At 41.7% G+C, this 24,067-nt stretch overlaps 2 protein-coding genes across 10 annotated transcripts in view; both read right to left on the reverse strand.

Moving 5' to 3' along the window:
• Positions 1-182: 182 nt before the first annotated feature.
• Positions 183-7,565, reverse strand: cstf1 (cleavage stimulation factor, 3' pre-RNA, subunit 1). The gene is made up of 6 exons (XM_036559732.1): positions 7,517-7,565; positions 5,448-5,636; positions 3,890-4,167; positions 1,909-2,106; positions 1,087-1,477; positions 183-893 (listed from the first exon to the last, which is right to left on the reverse strand). Exons 2-6 carry the CDS (start codon positions 5,614-5,616, stop codon positions 634-636), a joined length of 1,296 nt encoding a protein of 431 aa, XP_036415625.1. The 5' UTR covers positions 5,617-5,636; positions 7,517-7,565; the 3' UTR covers positions 183-633.
• Positions 7,566-11,045: 3,480 nt separating this feature from the next.
• eif4g3a (eukaryotic translation initiation factor 4 gamma, 3a) overlaps positions 11,046-24,067 on the reverse strand; it is a 117,004-nt gene continuing 103,982 nt past the window's right edge. For 5 of the 9 annotated variants that reach the window (XM_036559726.1, XM_036559724.1, XM_036559723.1 and 2 more), the window contains 10 exons: positions 22,217-22,416; positions 19,620-19,738; positions 18,712-18,881; positions 17,574-17,699; positions 17,024-17,105; positions 16,049-16,147; positions 14,847-14,993; positions 14,530-14,611; positions 13,074-13,220; positions 11,046-12,115 (listed from right to left, as the gene is read on the reverse strand). In XM_036559726.1, coding sequence (XP_036415619.1) covers positions 11,934-12,115; positions 13,074-13,220; positions 14,530-14,611; positions 14,847-14,993; positions 16,049-16,147; positions 17,024-17,105; positions 17,574-17,699; positions 18,712-18,881; positions 19,620-19,738; positions 22,217-22,416 — 1,354 coding nt within the window. In that variant the 3' untranslated portion in view covers positions 11,046-11,933. Of the gene's footprint in view, positions 12,116-13,073; positions 13,221-14,529; positions 14,612-14,846; positions 14,994-15,036; positions 15,163-16,048; positions 16,148-17,023; positions 17,106-17,573; positions 17,700-18,711; positions 18,882-19,619; positions 19,739-22,216; positions 22,417-24,067 lie in introns of those variants that run through there. The other 4 variants (XM_036559725.1, XM_036559727.1, XR_005006133.1 and 1 more) reach the window with 4 other exon arrangements.

Consider the following 24,067-nt stretch of genomic DNA (forward strand, 5'->3'; position numbering starts at 1 on the left):
TAAAGTACTGACGATATTCACGATACGCTCAGAAAAGCATACAGTGACACGGTCGTGTAATTTATCATTATTACGATAAATATTGTCAAATCGCTCAGCCTTATTTTTATGCTAAATTCTCCCTAATTCAGTACAGTAGTTCCCTTTCTACACTACAGCGTAACCGACTGAAACAAAACCAATTTCTTTTATTCTTTTATTTAAAAAAGGCTCAATACACCAAACATGAACTGAGAAAGCAACAAATTTCACTAGTCACTCACAGATGAACTGTCTCCACCCTCTTTTCAAATACAGGAGAAAACATAGGGAAAAAGTAATGGTTTGTCTTTCCAGCCATTCAGAATATGCAACACTATTAGGCTTACGTTTATCATCACTGGCCAAAATGACACCAAGTACACTCAGCTCAAAAACAGTGTGAGGAGGCTATGCAAAATCTTCATGGTGAAATGGCGCCCTCTACTGGTGGTCATAGCAGCCAGCAGAAAAAACAGGCCTTCTGACAGCATTTCAACAGTCCGATGGCATTCAGTACTGTCCAACACACACACACACACACACACACACACACACACACACACACACACCTCTCTCTCTCTCTCACACACTCATACACTCCTAAAACCACCCTCAGTCGGTGGTGGTACGGCGGTACCAGAATCGAGCTCTGAAGTCGTCGCTGCAGGTCATGAAGCCAGGGTTAGTTGGAGAGTGGACGATGCATCGGACGATGTTGTTGTGTCCAAGGCTCAGCAGATTTTTCCTCTCGGCTGTGCGAGAGTCCCAACAGCACAGGCTGACCGTGCGCTCGTCTGGCAGCAGCACGTAATCCTCCGTGTGGTTAAACACACCCTGCGTCCGGTGAGTCTGACGGCCACTCAGACCCGCACCTGCAGAAAGAACACCACGAGGACACGACACAGTGGTGAATACAACCTGGTGTGGTGCCAGCAGGACAATCGGTAAAAAAGGTCCATATAGGCCAGGAAAGGGAATCACCCTGATATGTTATTATCACAATACAACACAATACTAGTATTGCAATACGACCTACCGCAACTAAGCTACACGGTGGACTGTTACCTGTGTATTTGACAAGTGTCCGGCCGGTGGAGATTTCCCACAGTTTGGCGACCGAGTCCTTCCCGCTGGACAGGATATATTTGGAGTTTTTGGAGAAGACAGCTGAGCAGACCTCGGCTCCGTCGTGGGCTTTCTCGAAGGTGGTGACGCAGCGGTTAGAGACGCCGTCCCACAGCTTGATGCTGCCATCCTTGCTGCAGGTGACGTAGCTGTTGGCGGTGGGGTTGTAGTTGACGCCGCAGATGGTGTCCGTGTGCTGGTCCAGTGGGTTCCATGACACAAAACACTGGAAGGTGTTCACGTCGTAGAGACGCAGGGTGGGGTGCTGAGTGCCCACTAGCAGGTAATCTCCTGATGGGTGGAAGGAAATGGAACGCAACATTTCTGCTTCCTGTGGGGAAAAAAGCAGATTCCTTAAGCATTCAATGCCATTTGCTTCACAATACTAATGATGAAAGAATATGAAGCAGTCGTTATGCGAAAAAACCTAATTTACATAATATATTTTCCCCTTCGCCCAAAGTAGTCAATCAACCGTCACGTTAAGAGTCTTTCTTCTTTAGTTTTGTGCTGGAGAAGGCTAACATAGCTAACAAGCACTGGAAGCTTATAGTCACTAGATTAGCAGTCGTAAAATAGCCGAAACTTTAGCTACGAGTATCTAAGTAACTAAAGGAGTGATCTTCAGTCCATAAACATGCCTTCGCTTGGTTTTTACCTGAACATTATCACAACTGATGTGTTTAAATAGTTCCTCTTACTAGAGAAACAGACTCTCTCCAACAACCTGTTTCACTCATCCTGCACCACACAGTGCTCTACCTGGATGTATTTGAAGGCTCTTTTAGCTGAGGGTTTGGAATAGTCGAAGAGTTTCAGTGTGTAGTCGCGTGAGCCCGAGGCCAGTATCTGCTCGGTGGGGTGAAAGGCCAGACAGGTCACTTCATCCACGTGGTCATACAGCGTTCTGATCACAGGATGGTTCTCCATGTTCTGCTGCGCAGTCTCGTTCATCATTACCTGAGGGAGTCAGAACCACAAGCCTGATGTTATAACACACAGCTGTTGCCCTGAAACACAGCTCAGTTTAGCATTTCAGCATGAGGTGGAGTTCATTCTTTACACCAGTTTGTTCTGACCTCACAACATGATTAGCAAAGAGGCATTTTATTATTGACCCAAAACCTTTCAATGCCTGCCTCTGATCAATCATGCCATGAAAATAAATAAACATTTATTGATTTTTGCACCTTTATTGCCTGAGAGAGTAAATGGGAGAATTCTCGAGGGGCTGACAGCATTTTGGTATAAACTCACACATATAAGCACAAGGACACTCAGACAAACTACACACATTACAGGCAAATGTGTGTCTGTAGTAGTTTAGTAGTAGTGTAGTCATTTAGGGGTTGAACCCCCCCCCCCCACCTCAAGTAGTGCAGCCCTGGTTTGCTGACTTTAAGTCTTTGGCCCAGTCCCATTTCTTCTTTTTACTCCTACCCCTTGTTTTCGAGTGTTGCCCCTTGGAACTGAGTTACAGGGTTAGTGGTTGAAATCTTTCCTCTGAAATGAGACCCTCAAATAAAAAGAGCATCACTTCATTAACAGCTACCAGTGCTGCTCTGTAGGCGACCCTGCCAGTCTGCAGTGACAGCAGAGCAGGGTAAAGTTCAGCTCCTCACTGCTGGGCTTTAGTTACATTTAGGGATCATATGACTTCAAAGAGGGGGGCAATTATTTATTATCGCCACCCCTAATTCTTCAGTGATATGAAGCTGAAGTCAGATATTCACCAGCTTCTCAATCGAATTTTCCCATTCCACCTTAAATGGAGCAGCAATCACATTCTGGTGCTTCAGGCGTCAGAACTGCTGGACTTTTTAAGGTGGAACAGGCAAGTTAGCTAGCTAGCTACCGAGACATTAGCATGCTATTAGCGATTTTTTATGCTTGTTATGAAGAAAACGAGCAAAATACACTGAAACGACATTAAACTAAGATAAAATGATGGTTATTGTAATTTTTTAACAGAGAAAATTCGCACATTTGTGGTTTTCTTTGGTCTCTTGTTCTCCATCTTACCGTTTTTTCTTTTTTTTCTCATATCTCTCTGTTTGGAGTCTCTGAAAAACCTCCGTTTGGAGGGTCATGTAGCCCCAACACTTCACCCTCCCCCTCTATCTCAACAAGAATCAGGACACCCTACCCCTAGACGAGAACACGCTAAACAGAGGGCTAAGGGCTCAGTGGTAGGGGCGAGGGGTGAGATGGGACTGGGCCTTTGAGTCTCATACAGATCAGATGTAGCTGAAGTCAGCTTCTTATTTTCATTTCTCACTCCACCTTAAATTATGTAGCAGTTCCGTTCAGATACCTGATCATAGCTACTTTAGTTATCTCAGTGTAGTATATAAATGACAAGAGTAAGAAATGAAGAGCATGAAAAAGTGCAGATTTTATTAGAAGCTATTTCGTACGACGGCGATGGCCCTGTTTAAAAAGCTAATAATAAATATAATGAAAGTGTTTTAATTCCAATAATACCTTAAAATGGTGCTACGCAGTGAGACACTGACACTGATCTGCTCATCCGTCGGCTCATTTATTACATTTACACCTATATTTTATTACTGAAATAATTATACATTTTTATTAAATATACAATAACCTACAGTGAATCTGAACGTTTCTATGATAATTATTCCCCTGATGCTTTCTGAAGAAAAAAAAAAAACATTCACCAGTATACAGGTAACAGTGAACCTCTGTACGCATCAGTGATGCTACTGTTGTTTATGTTTACCTCTAGTGGCATGGCGCTCTTGGCCAGCATGCGCTCTGTGTCCAAGATTTTAATGGAGGCGTCAGCGGAGCCCGTCGCTATGAGCTGCCCGTCTCGGCTGTAGGTGGCCACGCGGCATGGGCCCTTATGGGACGTCACGTAACAGGTCTCATACTCTGAGGCTTCTGGAGACATCGTCTGTACGTCCGCATCGAACTCCAAATCAATGCCCACTCCCGGAGCCACCGTGTCTGAACGGCCAATAGCGTACTGCACTGCGCTGTCATCGTTCTCCATCCCTGTGACCATTCGGAGGAGAAGCACATGCCAAACGGCTTCATTTTAGATCCCAGTGAATGAGCTCACAAAGAAATGGGTGCACTTTTAGTCACAACTCTGCAGATAACAGGAAGTTGGGCAGTTTGGTGAGGAATTTAATTTTTAAAATTTTACCGTTACTGCAAACGTAGTCAATCAAGAAGAGTAACTAAGAAACGTTTTCTGATGCTACGTTCACATTACAAGCCTCATTCCTCAAATCCAATTTTTTGCTCAAATCTGATCTCTCTGACACGATGGTTCACACTCGTTTAGGTAAGTGACTCAAATATGTCATTAATGTGACGAACCGGCGTCCTGAAATGACCCTCATGAACACATCCTAATCAGTAACGTCACGTGAATGAATCACGTTCATCATCAGCACAAACTAACGAGCAGAACGAGCTTCGCTGAGAAGATAATGCCCACTGAATGATGGAAAAAAAGCATGTGAATTCCGATCTGAGCGTCACATTAAGGTCACATGGCCACAAATCGGATACGTATCTGATCTAGGACCACATATGAAAGGCTGTGTTCACATTACCAGGCTGAAGTGGCACAAATCTGATTTTTTGCCCTAATGTGACTCAGATCTGATGTTTTCAGGGCTGTGTGGACACAAATCTGATCTTTTCAAATCCGACCTGAGCCACTTTCATATGTGTTCCTAGATCTGATACGTATCCGATTTGTGGCCATGAGACCTTTATGTGATGCTCAGATTGGAATTCATGTGCTTTTTCTCCACTGCGCCATCATTCAGCGTTACCATGGCAGCAGCGCCGAACAGAAGTTAAAGCCTGTAAACAGTGGAAAAGCAGCTCATCTCACCTTTTTCTCCTTCGTCTCGCTCTAATAATGAAGCTGAGAGCTGATCAGAGTTAATGATCTTCTCAGCGAAGCTCGTTCTGCTCGTTAGTTTGTGCTGATGATCAGACTACACAGCTCTGAAAACATCAGATCTGAGTCACAGTAGGGCAGAAAATCAGATTTGTGCCACTTCAGCCAGGTAATGTGAACGTAGCCCGAGTTCCACTGGAGCATCATTAGCTACCATTTCTCCCCACAAACTACAGTTATCAAACTGCAGGCCTAAGTGATCACAAAAGCTCCAAACCACGTCAAGTTGTTAAGCAGCACATGTGGCTTATTAAAGGACTACATCACATAACAGGAGGAGTCATTTCGAAGCTTGACTACATCTCTTACTTTTTACAGTACTGTTCCTTTAACTGCCCTTTACTCTGAGACCCACCAATCTTAGCCAGCTGCATTAGCTGCTCTGATGGAGACACCACAGTCTGGGGTTTCACTTCATTGATGAGGCTGTTGGCGATGTTGGTGTAGCCATCATACAGCAACTGGCTGATGATGAGCTTGTACAGGTGCTGTCGGTCCTTCAGCGTTGGTTTGGGGCGATACATCTTTCCAAATCAGATCCTTCCTACGGAAAAGCAACAAAAATGGGATTTGTTCTCACCATTTACACAGTGTGAACATAACACGAAAAACAGACCAACAGAACGAGCTCCCAGTTACCTGGAATAAAACCTTGTTTCTTTAATGTATATTAAAGATTTTTGCTCATTCTGTCTCCCACATTTACAACTTCGAGTATATGAGGTTATTAGAGCAGCAAGTAATTAATAAACTTATGTAAATGCAAAAACAAATTGGCTGACCACTCTAACTATCTGCACTGTTGGAGGACCATTTCATTCATGCAGGACTGGATTCTCAAAACCAGATTAAGACTTAGTTTCACTTGTAAAGTAAGTTTCTGAAGAAAAACACCATCAGAGAAAAAAAATAAAATAATGGTAAAAGTCACCCATTTTGGTAAACCACTCCATCGAGCAACGCAGCCGAAGTCAGTTAACCAAACTCTAAACAAACTGCAGTGAAGCACATCGGCTAAAAACGCGCTACTTATAATCAAAGTAGTCTATCAGACTTCAAACAGCCACATGTGAACCTAACCGTGATGCTGGTGTTAATACAGACACTGACTCACTCAATACCAGATGTAAAGTCCTAAGATCCAAAAGCGCATTAAAATATTTTGCCTAAAATGATTCTCTTTAGTGGGCAGCCAGGGTTCTTCAGAGAGTTTTACAGGAGAACAGGGATTCGGTTCCTGTATCATCCAAACAGAAACTACATGTTGGCAGAGATGGATTAAGATTAATGAAGCTCAGTATAATCGGACCAAAGTACGGAGCCCCGCTGGTGACATCCTGTATAAATAAAAATAATGCGTGGCCACGACTTAGTAAAGCGTGGGAACGAGATCCTAATGCGTGGCCACGTCTTAGTAAGCGTGGGAACAAGATCCTAATGCGTGGCCACGTCTTAGTAAGCGTGGGAACAAGATCCTAATGCGTGGCCATGACTTAGAAACGCGTGGGAATGAGATCCTAATGCGTGGCCACGACTTAGTAAGTCGTGATCTCGTTCCCACGCCTTACTAAGTACTGGACTGAAATGCAAACACAGCGTCGCTTCTCATGATTCTGCTGTTACTGAGCTCAAACTGAGACTGAGGTCGAGTTTCCTCGGACAGTTAAAGCCACATTTACAGAGACGCAGAGAAGCACAGCTGAACAGACTCAGCTCAGACTGGCCAAACTGGGAAAACAGCCTCTAACGCTAAATGTGCTAAAACAGAGCTCTGATGGAGGCGGTGTCGTCGGGCACCTCTGGTCCTACGTTTGCTTGCTGTCTGACGAGCATATATTTTGCGAGGGAACGCATTTTTTTTACGAGGGCACGTAATGTCATTAACTTTGTTTTGAACCGCGGCTCCTTTAGCGGGAATGCAGGCGTTTCTCCTCTCCGAAGCCCCGAGCGCCGCGTGTCTGAAGCAGCGACGGCTTTCTGATGTGTGAAACGCGCAGCCGACTCTGCAGCTTATAGCGACCCAGACCCGGAGCAGAGTGACCTCGGTTACACAGCGGAGCGGCCCGGTTAGCCCGGTTAGCCCGGCTGCTAACTGCTCTGCAAGAAGCCGAGCAGCTTCAGAACCGAGTCCATTGTGAACCGCATTCAGCCCGTAACGGTTATTCTTCACCGCTACTGCAGCGGCGCTGCGGAGGAACGCGGCTGACCCGGTTAAATGAACGCCCGAAACAGTGAACCCAGTCCGGCGGAGCTGCTCTGCGGCTGCTCAGCTCCGCCTGCTAGGCGAGCTCCAGCCTCAGCTCCCGCACATCAGGACAAATCAGCCACTGTCAGATGTTTTCCTGGTAGAGTTTCGGAGATTCGGAGGTTTTTTAGGCAGATTTTCCCTCCAATTGTTTCCAAAACTGAACATGAGCGACTCACCAGCGCTGGCACCACACGGCTCGTGTACCCGGAACTGTGGGAAACTACACGATAGAATAAAAGTCACTAACGTAAAAAATGCATTTAAAATTCTTATATTTAATAGTTGGCGTTATATATTTTAAACAATATTTAATGTAAGTATTTTGTACTGTTTAGACTGATACTGTTTTTATGGTATTTTTCATTCTGTTCATATTTGCTGTTTTTCACAAACTATAGCTACTAATTCACATATTTATATATTTCTGGTTACGTTTTGTCTTGTTATTTTCTACGTTGATGTGTTGTTGTTATTATTAATATACTTCAATATATCATTATACATTTATATTAAATATTATATATTAAAGATTAACTGTTGTGTACATGAACACCATTCATATGACCGCTTACCACAAACAGACCTGTAGGGTAAGATCTGCCTCCCACAGGCCTCCACAGAGCACTGCAGACAGCTTAGTGCTCGATTCTAAACTCACTAGGAAAGTTCTGAATTAAGGCATAACCTGATATTGTACTGTAACAGTAGTGACAGTAGTAAGAATAGCAGTGTTTCTACAAGTGATTTTGTTGTCTCTTCTATGCCCCAATGAACGCTGTTCGAGGATCATTTTTAAAGTACAAAGTCTGGCAAAAATATATTTGGATGGATGGATGGATGGATGGATGGATGGATGGATAGATAGATAGATAGATAGATAGATAGATAGATACTTCATTGATCCCGAAGGAAATTTAGCAATTTATCCGTGGTGGGATGGGAAGTCAATCTTGTATTTCTGAAACTTCACATAAAAAGAAAAAAACACTAAAACACTCTTATACTGTCCATTTCTGTTCCTTTCTATTGACCATTCATGATGAAATTAATTACACGGTGAGAAGTGCAGCTGATTTCAAATGGTATATATGTATATCTATGTATATATATACATATATATACATATACATATATATATATATATACATACATATATATATATATATATATATATATATATATATATATATAGCTGCTGTCGGAGCAAAACCTCACATCTTCATTTTTGTCGTTTTTACATAATTTGAAAGTACCTATTGCTCTTTACATTGTGTGTAAATTTAATGATGAATGGACCAAAATAACTTGGTAAAGACTCTGGTTCCATTGACTCACATTAAAAGTAAAGTATGTTTTTCCTTCTCCTGTAAAGTTACTATTTTGGAGATACAAGGTTTTGTTCCGACAACAGCAATGTATATATGTGTATATATACACACACACACACACACACACACATATATATATATGAATGATGGCGGAACTTGGAAGTGGGTATGTGCAGCGCCTGGACACTCTGTGGCGGCACATAACAAAAACACTACTGGATGAGTGAGAAAAAAAACTTACCTACTGCATCAAAAAGGGTCATTTCTCCTCTGTGGACGTTGAAAATAAAAACAAGACTAAACAAAAGTAATACAGTATACAGGAAAAGATACAGGACACGGTTACACTTCAATACCTGCTATTTTTTAGTATGATTGTTTTCTAGTTACTTTATTTGACAGTGTATTGTTAACTATCTATATTAATATTATTATTATTATTATTATTCCTTCCCATGGTATGGTGCCTTGTTGAGGCGAGGAGGCTCATGTGCATCGGAATACCTGGGATGCCAAAGAAAACAAACACATGGATCAGACAAAATCAAGCCTCACCTCAAGCCTCAAAGCCCAGATAACCAAACTGAAGCTCTCTTACTTTGGACTTATTCTGTGTAGAACCAACTCATTGGAAAAGACGGTTATGCGTGGAACAGCTGAGAGCAAAAGAGGACGACCAGCAGCAAGATGGATGGACACGTTCAGAGAAGTCATGAACCAGCCTTAAGCCTGAAGACCCAGGAAGAAGACAGGATATGCTGGAGAAACACTATCCAATACGGTCACCAGGAGTCGGAAACAACGGAATCCTGGAGTTGAAAGTAAATGATCACAAGCTCAAAAAACAGACCTTCAGCTTTAATTTGAGAGGGTGAACGATTTAGGAACCTCATCATACAGTGCTGCCTCATTTTTAGGGTCCAAAAGGTAACTGGACAATTGGCCCTTCAGCTGTTCTGTGGCCAGATGTGTGTTATTCCCTCATTATTTCACAAGTAAGCAGGTAAAAGTTCTAGAGCTGATTTCAAGTATAACATTTGGAATATGTTGTCGTTAGCTCTCCTTATGAAATCCGAAGAGCTGTAACTGCCAGTGAATCATCAGACTCAAATACTGAACCAAACCCACCAGAAAAAAGCAAAACCATCAGGCCTGGACAAATCAACTATCTAGTACTTTCTTCAAAATAAAGAACACATTGGTGAGGTCAGAAACACCGAAAGACGCAGAAAACAACATTGATGGATGAAGTGAAACCTCTTCACAACAGTTGGGCAGATCCACGAGGTGGGCGTATCTGTATCGGTCAGTCAAAAAAGGGGAAATATAGAGGGTTTATCCCAAGATGTAAACTACTGTTAAGACTAAATTTAGAGTTTGCCAAAAACATCCAAAAAAGCTTATCATCTCATCTGTGAAGCATGGTGGAGGTAGTGTTATGGAGGCATGTATAGCTGCCAACAGAGCTGGTTGCCTTGAATGTACTGATGTGAGTGCTGACAAAAGCAGCTGGATGTATTCTGAGCTGTATGAAGCTGCTGCCTGCTCAGATTCTGCTAAATGCATCAAAACTGACCAGACAGTGCTTCACAGTGCAGATGGACAATGACCTCAGGCAGCCCAAGACTCCTTTAAGGCAAAGACGTGGAATGTTCTGCAATGGCCAAGTCGATCATCTGACCTCAGTTCAATTGTTTACGCATTTCATTTACTGAAGGTAAAACACCCCCAGGAACAAGCAGGAACTGAAGACAGCTGCAGTAACGGCCTCGCAGAGCATCAGGGAGGAAACCCAGCATCTACTCAAGTCTGTGGGTTCCAGACTTCAGGCAGTGATTGACTGCAAAGGATTTGCAAACACATCAAAACTGACAATTTAATCTACAAGTGTTACTTTGTCCTTTTCATTCTGAGCACCTAAAGTGCTTGTAATTCCAAGTCTGTTTGATTTGGATGTGAAAACACTCGAATTAAACCCGAAAGTCTGAACTTTGAACTTATACTCATTATTTTAGCTCCACTATGCTGTAATAGACAGCTAAAATAACAATAACTGTGTCGATGTCCAAATATTTATGGACCAGACTGCAAGTACAACATTCAGTAAATCAAGTTACTTTATTTAAACATGCAATTGTTTGTGAATTTTATTGTAATGGCAGAGACATTATGCTGCGCAATCGTCTAGAATCTCATCACTAGAAAGTCTCTGATCTGGCTGGAAACGGAGCAGCAGTGGATACATTTCTGTTTTCCATGGATTCGTTTGATAATTCAACGATGGACGACGTTCACTCAGTCAGTCAGACGGTGACTGAAGCGATATCGACGCCCTTTTTCTAGAAAAAGGTGTGAAAAGCTGAAACAGACAACAGAAACAGGGTGTTTTGTTTTTTAAATATCTTTTACAGTCTTTAATATATTTACAAGTTTTACATTTCCTCTATAGATCTTTATTACAAGCAGACAGAGCAACTCTGGTGCTGTTTTGACTTGCATTAGTAGTGTTTGCATCTTTTAACCCCCAAATGCATTTAGTGTTTGTCATTTGTTCACTTATTTATGAGTCCTATGCATTTTTTCCCAGATACATTACCTTTGTTGGAGAAAGCTTGACGGGTTTCTGCACTGAGCAAGACAAAGCAGCAGGAGCAGTTACTGGTGTTACTCAAGAGAACCTGAGACATAAACAACCAGAGAAAAACAACAGGTTTCTGTGCCTTTCCCTTCATACAAAACACTTCCATCCTCTTCAATCTTCTGTTAAGCCAAATGACATGGAAGTCCAGGGAGGCTAAAATGACTTATTTCTTAAGAACTATTATTATTAAGATAATTATATATTCTGTTATTTCTATCACCAATGATCTCCTCATTGTGAGCACCTGCAAATGTTAAATAGACTTCCGTATTTGCGGCCTTCTTAAAAAAATAATAAATTATAGAGTTCAGAACCTATTTCTTAAGTCTTTTCTTTAAAAGTAACAAAAGCAACCAAAAACTCAAAATTAAAAAAAAAAAAAAAATCTATATATGATACAAGGACTTTAGGGCCCTGTCCCTCTTAACGGAGGGAAACAAACACAATATGACGGGGCGATCCAAAGCCGTACCGCAGAAACTCTGCTGCTGCCGTGTCTGTGTCTCGCCACCTGGGGGAGCAAGTCTCTAACTAGTCATTTAAGAGTTACGAAGTTGCAGTTTTTCAATGTATAATCAGCAGCGAGCCTCCGGGCCTTAAACAGGCGGCCGCCGCTTCTCCTGGTCAATTATCTTCCGACTCTTCCTCTGCCTCTCGTAACCAGGTGAAGAAGGCAGTGACGGATTTTAGCGCTATGCCCTTTCCCTGCTGCTCGGCCGGGTCTTTACTCGCTTCCCACTTGTAGAAAGCGTCCTCTGAAATAACGTCCTCGTCATAGAGGCAGTCAAAGAACATCCGCAGCAGATCTACAGCAGAGAGAGAGAGAAAACAAACACAACCATAAAAGACATGTTTAGACTGATGAACACACGGCAGTTTCTTCTTGTGTGTGTGTGCGTGTGTGTGTGTGTGTGTGTGTGTGTGTGTGTGTGTGTGTGTGTACATATATACTCTGTCCTCACACCTCCAGCACACTGTCTGAGCACGTTAAAGACAGTAGATCCTCTAAACTGATATTTGTGGTACCTTTCTCCACTCAGCACAGCAGGTGATGTACAGCAGATGACCACCTCACCTGCACAAACTGGATAAACATGCTTTCTGGTTTCTGAATGAACTTCTTGGTATGATTTGATCGTTTTTGCTGTGGGTTTAATAAACTGTGTTTACAGCCTATAAATCGCTTCTTCTTAACAGAATAAAACAACTTAATCTTAACGATACTGTCAGTGCAGCAAAGCAAGCTACGTCTAAGCTTTTTCATTCACAACATAAAAATATTTTAAGCCCCATTCATGTTTTGCGAGGGAAGCCATTCCGTGCAGCGCAGTTTTATCAGTTTACCAAGTACGACTGTGGGTGGAAAAAAAAAGGGCAAAAAAGTCCACCTCCGTCAGCTACACATTCAGGACATGGATTAATATTACCTATTAAAAGAAAACAGAATTACTTTTGTGCATCTTAAAGCCATGGACAATGTTTTCGGACATTTGAATCATTTAAAAAACTTCAGAGATATAATACAGCCGCCGATCTGCTCAAGCACAGCTGAAACGGGTGACTGGACAAAGGGGCATTTTATACTGATTAAGAAGCTGCCCAGTCTGTAGGTCAGATTTAGCAGTATTAGAAAACGAATCAGGCTTCCTGTCACAGACACTGAAAGCGTGCATCGGCCCTGACTGTTCACAGTGAAGTGAGTTACACTGAAAAATCACAGTCATAAACAAAAGAAATCCAAACAACACAGATTTGGCCACTTACTGGGTGGTTGATCCAGGCTGACTATTAACGCCTGCAGAGCATAAAGTGCTTGTAACTGACGCTCAGTATCTGAGTTTAGGTATTTGTGTAGCACAGGCAGGCGCTTCTGGATGATGGCTGTGTCCACTTTACAGGAAGAATTATCATCTGCACGAGAGAGGAAAAGACACAGAGCATGAAGCGAAATGATAAAGCAACTGATGCTGACAGTAAACAGGGCGAGAGACGCGGGCACTACGGCCTGAATGAGGCCATCTAATCACACGTTACGTTAATCAGAGCTAATCACTGAGTAAAACTCGTGTTCATGCGGTGTAATTACTTGTTAATTACTTGGTATTTAGACTACAGCTGTGCAGTGCTTTGGCCATCCAAAAGTATCCAGACACCCCTTCTACTTAGTTAATTCAGCTACTTTTAGGTGCAACAGTTGCCGACACATGCATTCAGCTGCACACAAACAGATCTAGTCTCCACAGAAAAGCACTGTCAGTAGAACGAGACGCTCTGGAGAAGCCAAACATGGACCTAAGGTCACCAAGCCCAGTGCCAAGCATCAGCTAGAGGAGAACAAAGCCCCCCCCAGCACTGGCTGTTAATTAGAGAGGCATTTGTGATCCAGAACTAATCATCCAACATCAGTACCTGACCTCACTAACGCTCTTGTTGGTGAAAACAATCAAATCCTCACAGCAATGTTCCAAGATCTAGTGTTAAGCCCTCCCAGAAGAGTAGAGGCTGTTACTGTAGCACATGGAAGACGAACTCCCTATTAAGACCCCTGATTTCAGAAGAAACATTAGATGAGGGTGAAATGAAGATGTCGGATCAGATCAGGACTGTTTTATATTAATTAGCCATTTATTTAATTTAACCCCTCAACAATCCAGGATTATTCCATACAAAGGCTTATTATTCAGTAACTACAGGGACTTCAATGCAAACTAATGGAGCTTTTCTTAGGTTATAGAAGTGTGTAATAAAACACTTTACGCCTGCCGGCGGCCCATTACTTGTTAAGGGGTTAAATAAATTCTAATTTTGTACATTTAAAAGCATTGAAAACGATGGTCTCGTAGACAGATAGTCATAAAAAAACATGAATATACAAATATACATGATTATGATTCTACATTATTTTGCACATTTTTATTGTTATTTCTTCTGATAGTATGTAAGATTAGACAACTGACGTTCTGATCTCAGGAAGTAATAAAAAAAAAAACAAACAAAACAAAATGTTGTTCATGTGATCCAAAGAGCAGGAATTAACCTGATATCATTTTTGTTCCTATTATATCGTTTCGTGCAGGTTTAAAGGTTGATCAGGTTTGCATATTTAAAAAGTAGGACTGGGAGTTAAAAGGCTTAAAGTGGGCTGAAGACTGAGAGACACACTGTGACGTATTGGGCTTCTCTAAACTGGCGTAACGGACAGCATCAATAACAACCTCACCTTTCACTGCTGCCTTACACACTGCGGTCATTAAAGCTCTCAGGAAGGAGGAGGAGCTCATCTGAGATTCGTCTAAATTCGCCTGAAAGAGGAGAAGAAAACATTACGGTCAGAGATCAATGAAAGGTCCAGTGTTTTATCTAATGTTGGTATAATTCATCATTATTTTAAAAATACACACACAACTGTGGAGAAAACACACCGAGCTTTTCTTTGTCTTTCTTTTTAGATTTTTAGGCCTGAATATAGTTTGTATATCTAACAAAGCTGCAGTTGTGGCAGTGTGTGTTATAATGTGCGTGGTGGCTCATCGTTACCTCCACCCAGTCGAATATCTGCTCATCGCTGGCCATGTCCACCAGCAGGAGGCGCTCTAGTTGTTCATGAAGCTCTTCTGAGGACAGGCTGGGTTTGGAGGGAGCGGACGAGGCGGAGGAGCAGTCAGTCAGAGTAAACTGCAGCTTCTGGGACAAAAAGATCAGTTTCTGAACAGCACTGTCAGTTAAGAACACCACACTGGGCAGTGTTCACAGAAGATCTACTGAAAAATCAATGAGCAAAGTAACAAAAGCAGCTGTCAACTGGAAAGCCTGTGTTCCCTCCAGAGCCTTCACTGTAGCAGGAACCCACCAGCTGTATGAACGAGAGTCAGAGGCCACAATCACAGAGGAGCTGGGACCACTGACTGTATAATACAGGGAGATTCACTCGAAAGAGGCCCCGAATATTCTGTAATAACTCTCTCTAGGACGAATCAATCTGAATGAAACAATGTGCAATGAGCTCCTCAGTATATGGAGCTTCGAACAAGCCGGGATGCCCCTGAGTCGGAGCGATGAGGTAGGCGCCGGACAGCCATCGCGACGTTTAACCTCCGTTCGCAACTTCCGGATCACTTCCAGCATCGCATGTAATGTAATCGATCACACAGACGTCAAGATATGTAGTGTATTTTTTGGTTCAGATTGCTTCATCCTAACGGGAGTTACAGCAGAACAATCGGGGCCTCTTTCGAGTGAATCTCCCTGTATATATGATATATATTACAGACATTCAATGGCTGTAACACGCAGCCACTGTTGCGCTCACTGGACATCGGTGGTGTCGGCTTTTTACAAAGAGAACTCTTTGGGTTCATTTTGAGCCAATAAGACAAATTTAATTTAATTAATTGTGATTAAATGTTTTACCTGCAAAAGCTCTTATATTTATTTATTCAATATTAGTTATTTTTGATGTAGTAAAGACCAGTTTTAACACATTCAGTACAGTCTATTTATATTTTATAGAAACGTTTTAATGAATTAATTTATTCTATCAATATTTTTATTTTATTTATGGCACTTTTTAAACATTTTAGTGCACTTTAAACATTAAGCACATTAAACTGAACACTGTGAGAATTTTGGTCATCGATATCATGACGGGACAATTTCACATCATCCCACCCCACAGTGATGTGATCGGACTGATGACGTGTGCTGAGGATGGGGTGCTGGTCCAGACCCTGCTGGCTCACCTGCTCTGAGATGAAGCTCTGGAGCTCCTGCTCTTCTGACAGGAAATCACTCCAGTTCAGGCCAGATTCCCTCCATAAAGCCCCCACTTTTCTATGGCTCTGCACAATAAAAAGATACAATGTGACTGTACAGTCAGTCCTCAGGGTAAAACCAAAGGAGAACAGGTGTTGTTGCTGTTGTTTTACAGTGGGGGGCAGGTTTGAGTCCATTACTTAAGCTTAGCCTTATACACAAAACAAATGTGTGTATATTTTAACAGATATTCCAACATGTTTTTTTTTTTTTCCTGATCTTTATTTGCTGCATCTGTAGTGTATATAGTGTACAACCAAGAACAGCTTCACCTAATTTTCCTGCAGCTAGAAAACAACTGAAAACTCACTGACTTCAAACTGATAACAGGAATCTCTGATCAGCTGCTGAATTCTGTGAATAAACCCTTGAAAGTTCCTGGTATGAATAGCGATCAGGTGAGACCTGTGAAAACTACTACGCTGATTACAAATTAGATCAAATTCATGAAGTGAAATATACAAAATTATATGAATTTCACATAAACATTTACTGATGAAATCCACCCAACCTGAGTTTCGACTCAACACATTTTCGGTTCTTTTCTAAATGCAGGTAAATACACTGAAAATTACTGTTCATGGAAATCAACCATAAAATTAGGAAAGATTTAAAAAACGCCCCACATCACTCACAACCAATAATGATGTACAAACCATAAACCTGCACATTCCTGAAATTATCTGAAGTAAAGAGAGGATCTGCAGATTTACAAGAAAAAAAATCTATCAAACTTTTCAGCTTAGTAAAATAAAATTCTTCACATATGAATTAAACGCAGCAGCACAGAAACAAGACATTATTAAAAGAGAGGAGCAGATTGAAGCAGAAATAGCTGCTTTTGTGGATGAACCTTAGATTAAATATTACAAATATTAATCTCAAACAAACAAAAATCTCACCATTTGCTTGCATAGTAGGTGCAGTATTTCTGATAGTAACACTCCAGCTCTTCCCACGGGGAGCAACGCTTTACTCAGCTCACTGCAAAGACAAGGAAAGAGACTTGTTTTGTTCTGCTGGCTCATTAAAACTATCAGAATAACAAAGCTTTACATCATAATGAAGATCTGGAACATCAGGAACATTTCTTAGTGATATATGACTTTATTTAATCACTTTTTAAAAACATTTTAACATCTAATTCAGAGTTTAGATGCTGCAGACATAAAAATGATAGCAGGTAATTTACATTCATTATTTTCCATATGTAACTCATTCAAACAAACTGGGAAATTTTATCAAATACAGGAATCAATATCTCATTTGCATTTGTAAACAGGAGATATTTTATGATGATCTGGATTTGATGAATAGTTTAATGTAAATGAATTGCTGTAATTATGTAAGTATGTTTAAATCGTGCCACAAAACGACAGTAATAACTATAATTCTGTAAGAGTTGAATTGCAGGTCCTGGTGTGTTTTAGAGGTAAAGGGGGGGATATTTACGTGAAAAGTTCTCTCATGGGGATTCCTCCCTCTTTGAGCAAAGGGCATAGCAGCTCAGCCAGATAGAGCCAAATGTGAGGGATATCTATGGCCATATCATCGGCCATCTCCAGAGTGTCCGCAAACCTGGAGAGAACAAGACAAACACATATTTTTCACACATATATGTTCACATTTGTGCATTCATTAATCACAGTGGACGAGCCATTCCTGAAGAAATGGTGAACTTCCACTTCAAAGGAACACTGATCTCTGTCTTGTATTGTGTGGTCAGTTACGACAGATAACAAATCCTTACTAACGTCTTCATAAAAGTACAGAAAACCCAGTATTATTATTACCTAGTATTATTAGTAGTAGTAGTGATAATATTTTATTTTATATTATTTTTGTTGTTGTAATACTATCAAATGGTATAAACCCTTCAGAATTAATGTGTGAGATAAATTCAAATTGTGTGTTAAACATTCTGTTCGGTTTAAAAAGAATCTCAGCTGTTCAGGTTCATGTACAACCTGTTCTGGGGGCAGAGCTACTACTTACTGTTTAGCTGGTAATGTGAACGCAGCCCGTAGCTGTGGTTATACGGAAAACGTGGTACTTGTTTTGTTGACCTGCTGCTCAAGTTGTTTTTAGAAAGGTTCTTTTACTGGTTTCTGTTCTACTTACCCAGCAAGGTCTCACATCCTGAGTGGACACGCTACGCGAGAGAGAGAGAGAGAGAGAGAGAGGGAGAGAGAGAGTGTGTACACAGAGAGAGAGAGAGAGAGAGAGAGAGAGGGAGAGAGAGAGAGAGTACAGAGAGAGAGGGAGAGAGAGAGAGAGAGAGAGAGAGAGAGAGAGAGAGAGAGAGAGAGAGAAGCAGAGAGTACAGAGAGAGAGAGAGGGAGAGAGAGAGAGTGTGTACACAGAGAGAGAGAGAGAGAGAGAGAGAGAGAGAGTACAGAGAGAGAGGGAGAGAGAGAGAGAGAGAGAGAGAGAGAGAGAGAGAAGCAGAGAGTACAGAGAGAGAGAGAGAGAGAGAGAGTGTACAGTGAGAGTGAGAGTGAGAGAGAGAGAGAGAGAGAGAGAGAGAGAGAGTGTACAGAGAGACAGAGAGTGTGTACAGAGTGAGAGAGAGTGAGTGAGAGAGATATACCCTGCATATAGCTGTGTCCGTGGCAGGCTGCCCTGTTGAATGAGCTGATAGAAGAGCTGACCCATGTGCTCTCGGGCAATCTGACTGCGCTCCAGTGTCGACTCCACACAAACACGCACAAAAACCGCCAGAGATGCCTGTTCCAGCTCCTCCACACAGTGCACCGCCTCCTGTACACACACACACACACACACACCAAACCGTAAACCAGTACAGTGATCACCCATCAGACATCAGACACCACTACAAACCATGAATGTGAATTAAAAGCTGCTCAAATTCTTTAACCATCACTTCCCACTGAGATTTAACCACCTTTAAAGCAACAGCCTGGTAAAATTTTAATTGAGACACCGCCCCCCAGCCCGACCCCAAACGCAGTCGATAACCAGAGCATGTTTTGTGTCTGAAGTTTGCTTCTTTAGTTTAACACTGGAACCATGAGGCAAACATGGCCAACAGGTAAGAGTGCATATAAACAAACACGGCATCAACATTCAATATGAGTTCAATGTTACACGTCTTAAAATTCAAATTATTTTAGTGATACACTACAGACCAGTTTGGCTCAGAGAAACATAGAGGCGCCCTCTAACAAAATAAACACCAACAATCACAGATCCGTAGAACTACAAACAACAGAAGAAAAAGCCCAGTTATTTGAGCAAGATAGCATAAGCCCCGCCCCCTCACCTCCCACTTCACCTAGATGCCTCGTTTTGATCAACAGCGGTTTCCACAAATCACAGCGAATGAGAGGCACTGAGAAGAGGCAGATACAGTCCTGGATCATTTAAAAAAAAATCAACCTAGTGTTGAAATTGTTACGTCCTTAGTAACCAGAAGTGGAACCGTATTTCCCACCAATTAGCCCTGTGCAACCCGTGTGCTCTGAGTGACAGCGACACCTTGTAGTCAGTGATGTGCAGAAACTCATCAATGATGGATTTGGATTTCCTCTCCATCTCTTCCTCAGACAGGACGGGCCTCACTGGAACCACGGTTACTGGGCTTTCTCTCTTTACTGCTGAGGAAAAAACGCACACAAAAATACCGTTATTTTAAAAATATATGAGCTACTATATGAGTGACGATCTGTCCTGAACAGGTCTGCACTAACGTCTGACGTTACGCACCAAGAATCATTTCATTCCAGCAAATCACACAGCTGCAAACGCGTTAGTCAGAATTTACAGACAGAAACTTCTGGGCTCTGTTAAACAGAGTACAGTGTTACTAATGCATACGACTGTGTGACGGTTCAGAGTAAAGAGGTCAGAACAACAAAGACCACACTTTACGTCCGGCCGCTTTAAGCAGTCATGAAGCAACTCAGATTCAGTGAGAAACTATTCCATATTTTCATTTTTGAATATTCTGTCGAATATCATCTTGAATATTATATAACAGTAAGAAAAGCTCAGGTTTCCCCCAGTAACTAAATGGTTGCTGTTGCAGCTGCTGTTAACATTACAATTATATATTATTATTATTATTATTATCACAATTACATATTATTATTATTATTATTATGCACATTCAATTTATTTATTTAACTTTTTAATAAAACACTTCAAGGTAATGAAAAAACCACATTATTTTCATAGCAAGTTGATTTAAAATGCTAATCCTGGGGATCTTGGCTAATCTGGCTAACTCTGAACAGGTTAGTGTTTTTAACCATCACCTCAAAAATGAACACTTTTCTGGTCACTCTTAGTGAATTAGGGGAGTGATCAAAGCTTTTTAGCTGCTCAAAACCACTTCATAGTGGAGGATGAACAGCCTCAGACAGGCGAGCTCTAAAGCCAATTGCTGGCTGAATAATGTGCCTACAGCTCTGGGCAGCTAGGCAGCACACGGTCATTCCTTCTCTGTAATAAATATGACTGAAAACAAACCAGCAAGATAACGGAGCAGGACGAAACGGAGATGGGCATTTCAATACCAATATACCAATTTGAAATTTTTAAGGAATCACTGGAAAGATATTCTAATAATAACCCCTTCTTCAGGCTACAGGCTGCTGCACAATGGACGCATCAGAAGACGGTGACGCCACTATTACTGTACAATAAAACCCGACCACAAAACCACAGCAGGTAACAGGTGGCTCAAGATTCACAGTAGCCATGTTTACATGCAGCCTAATAATCCCTTAAAAATCCGACTAATAGCTCAGTCGGAATAGTCTAGTCTGATTGAGGCCATTCAGAATACAGTTCCTATCCGACTGATCGAGGTGGGTAATCCTGTAAATAATCTGTTAAATAGAAGAATAATATCCGTGTAAACGCCTGTATCTGATTACATTCCCTATCAGAAAGTTTAAGTCCGTTCTGATCATGTTCGTCACGTCATAGTGAAAGTTTATACTGTTCAACATGGCGGAGCAGAAACTGGTCTGCAGAGGAGACGAAGTTTATGCTCTGATCTTTAAAAGACGGCGGTGGGACGGACGTCCAGCTTATGTGTCTCAGAACACGACGCCTTCCTCTCGGCCTTCTTTAATAAGGACATGTGAAGGATGTTTTCCTGAGTCTGACATCATTTTAAAACAGTTAAAAACACAAGCGCTGCTCACTGCTGCTCATCTCACTCTGACTGGACTCACGTGATGCTGGTTGTCATGGTAACGTCTACACTAAGCGGTTCTCTACGTATGCGCGTCATTTTGGATCTGATAACTTGTAGTGAGCATGTAAACGAAGATTTTCATCAGATTGTTGAGTAGAGTGAGAATAAACACCTCAGTCTGAATCTGTAATCGGAATCTTTGCATGTAAACACCCCCAATGTCAACACCTCATCTCACTATATCCCCATACGCTGTTTACACACAGAAATATGTACAAATTTCCATCCCATAAATGATTCTTTTGTGGACAGCAAACATGATAAATCCACTAACTGATGTGAAAAGTTTTATTCTATTAATTCTACACAAATAAGATCAACCGGGGAGTTTTACTACACAGAATCCAAACACGATGTTTTCAAGATTGTTTTTGCTGTTTGAAATGGATGGAAAACAGCATTCAGGTGTTCCTCAGGCACATCTGACCACATCTGGAGCTTTACATTAAAAATACACGCACACAGGAAACGCTGGCTAAAGAACTAAAACTTTAAGGTGATGGTGACGCCTCAGCACTTTGACTGCCATGGTTGTACGTCTTTCATCCCTGGTCCTGTTAATCCTAATAAACAATCCATATTCACAGATTACTGTGGGACTCGTGGTGTTACTGCTGTCCCCACTACTGTTCAGCTCTCTACCCTACAGTCCTCATTCACACGTCTCACGGCTCTTACGGGAATAAAGCCCAGCTCAGCTGCATATCTAAATCAAACACACACATTTATTATTCCATTTTTAAAACCTTCATTACTACTCAACATTCGAATATTCATCTCCAGTAGGCACCTGGAGAAAAATCAGCTGTTGCTGTGAATTAAACAGTGTCCAGTGTGTGGAGATACCAGAGTGAGAACAGGGTCTTACAGGGCTCTCTGGGTCTGCTGAGCTGTGTGTCGCTCCTGTCCTCCGAGATACTGGTTTTGTGGGTTGGTGTATGTGTGCTGTCTCCACGCGGCTCTTCAGGGGCCACCGGGTCCAGCAGCTCTTTACTGCTGCTGCCGCGGCTCAGGGGCCTCAAAGGGCCCGAACTCAGAGCCTTTTCAGTCCGAGTGCTGCTGCCCCGGCTGAAAAAAACCCACAAAAGCTTCTGATCAGCACTGAGCTGTTCAAAAACATCAATAAACACAACAGTAAACAAACAGGTTTGGGCCTCAAAGGAATAATTCAGTGAAAAATCTAATAAACACATAAAAGGACAAAAGGTACAGATAAACCTCAGGCTTATTTTCAGCTATGAAACATGAATATACACAATGTATGACCCTGAAACGCCTCCTTTAGCTCAATAAGACAAGCTGTCCAATGTGAGGATTTTACACACTATGTTTATATTTCTAAAAAGAAAAAGAAATCTTTATTTTAACAGATTATTACATTCAATTATGCTATTCCTGCTTCATAGAAATGAAACTATCCTTTACATTTTCTCCACTTTTTGAAAGACACAAACAGGAAAAAGTTGGAAGTGCAAACTCAAAGCTGTTGATAGAGATGTAATAAAAAGTATTTTTATTTTAAAATCATGTAGTACATTATTAAAATGCATATTTTCATAAATAATTTTGTCTAATCCAGCTGGCAGTAAGCAAAGTAATGAAAGCCTTCGTGCCTGGAAGCAACAACAAAAGCTGAATTTAGTTATAGCTGTGTGTGAATATATATATATATATATATATATAGACACACGTATACACACACTGATCAGGCATATCATTATGACCACCTCCTTGTTTCTACGCTCATTGTCCATTTTATCAGCTCCACTTACTATATAGGTGCACTTTGTAGTTCTACAGTTACAGACTGTAGTCCATCTGTTTCTCTGATACTTTATTAGCCCCCTTTTACCCTGTTCTTCAGTGGTCAGGACCCCCATGGACCCTCACAGAGCAGGTACTATTTGGGTGGTGGATCATTCTCAGCACTGCAGTAATACTGACGTGGTGGTGGTGTGTTAGTGTGTGTTGTGCTGGTCTGAGTGGATCAGACACAGCAGTGCTGCTGGAGTTTTTAAACACCTCAGTGTCACTGCTGGACTGAGAATAGTCCACCAACCAAAAATATCCAGCCAACAGCATCCTGTGACCACTGATGAAGGACTAGAGGATGACCAACACAAACTGTGCAGCAGCAGATGAGCTATCGTCTCTGACTTTACATCTACAAGGTGGACTGACAAGGTAGGAGTGTCTAATAGAGTGGACAGTGAGTGGACACAGTGTTTAAAAACTCCAGCAGCACTGCTGTGTCTGATCCACTCAGACCAGCACAACACACACTAACACACCACCACCACATCAGTGTTACTGCAGTGCTGAGAATGATCCACCACCCAAATAGTACCTGCTCTGTGAGGGTCCATGGGGGTCCTGACCACTGAAGAACAGGGTAAAAGGGGGCTAACAAAGTATCAGAGAAACAGATGGACTACAGTCTGTAACTGTAGAACTACAAAGTGCTCCTATATAGTAAGTGGAGCTGATAAAATGTAAAATGGACAATGAGCGTAGAAACAAGGAGGTGGTCAGTGTGGGCCGTGTCCAGCGTGGTGTACTATCCCCTCTTCTTTAACAACAGTCTGTAAACATCTGGGAATTGAGGAGAGTTAATTTTTTCATGAAACGGTAAAATATCTCACTTTCAACATCTGATATGTGTTCTATGTTCTATTGTGAATAAATTACGGGTCTATCAGATTTACAAATCCTTGCTTTC

The sequence above is a fragment of the Colossoma macropomum genome, unplaced genomic scaffold, assembly GCF_904425465.1.
Source record: "Colossoma macropomum unplaced genomic scaffold, Colossoma_macropomum, whole genome shotgun sequence".
NCBI lineage: Eukaryota > Metazoa > Chordata > Actinopteri > Characiformes > Serrasalmidae > Colossoma > Colossoma macropomum.

What these genes read in the sequence shown, in the direction of transcription:
- cstf1 (XM_036559732.1), bottom strand. Translation starts at nt 5,616, where the DNA reads ATGTATCGCCCCAAACCAACGCTGAAGGACCGACAGCACCTGTACAAG. An exon ending in AATGCAGCTGGCTAAGATTG is followed by an intron (nt 4,168 to 5,447) that starts GTGGGTCTCAGA and finishes GAATGGTCACAG; the next exon opens with GGATGGAGAACGATGACAGC. An exon ending in GAGCCTTCAAATACATCCAG is followed by an intron (nt 1,478 to 1,908) that starts GTAGAGCACTGT and finishes TTTTCCCCACAG; the next exon opens with GAAGCAGAAATGTTGCGTTC.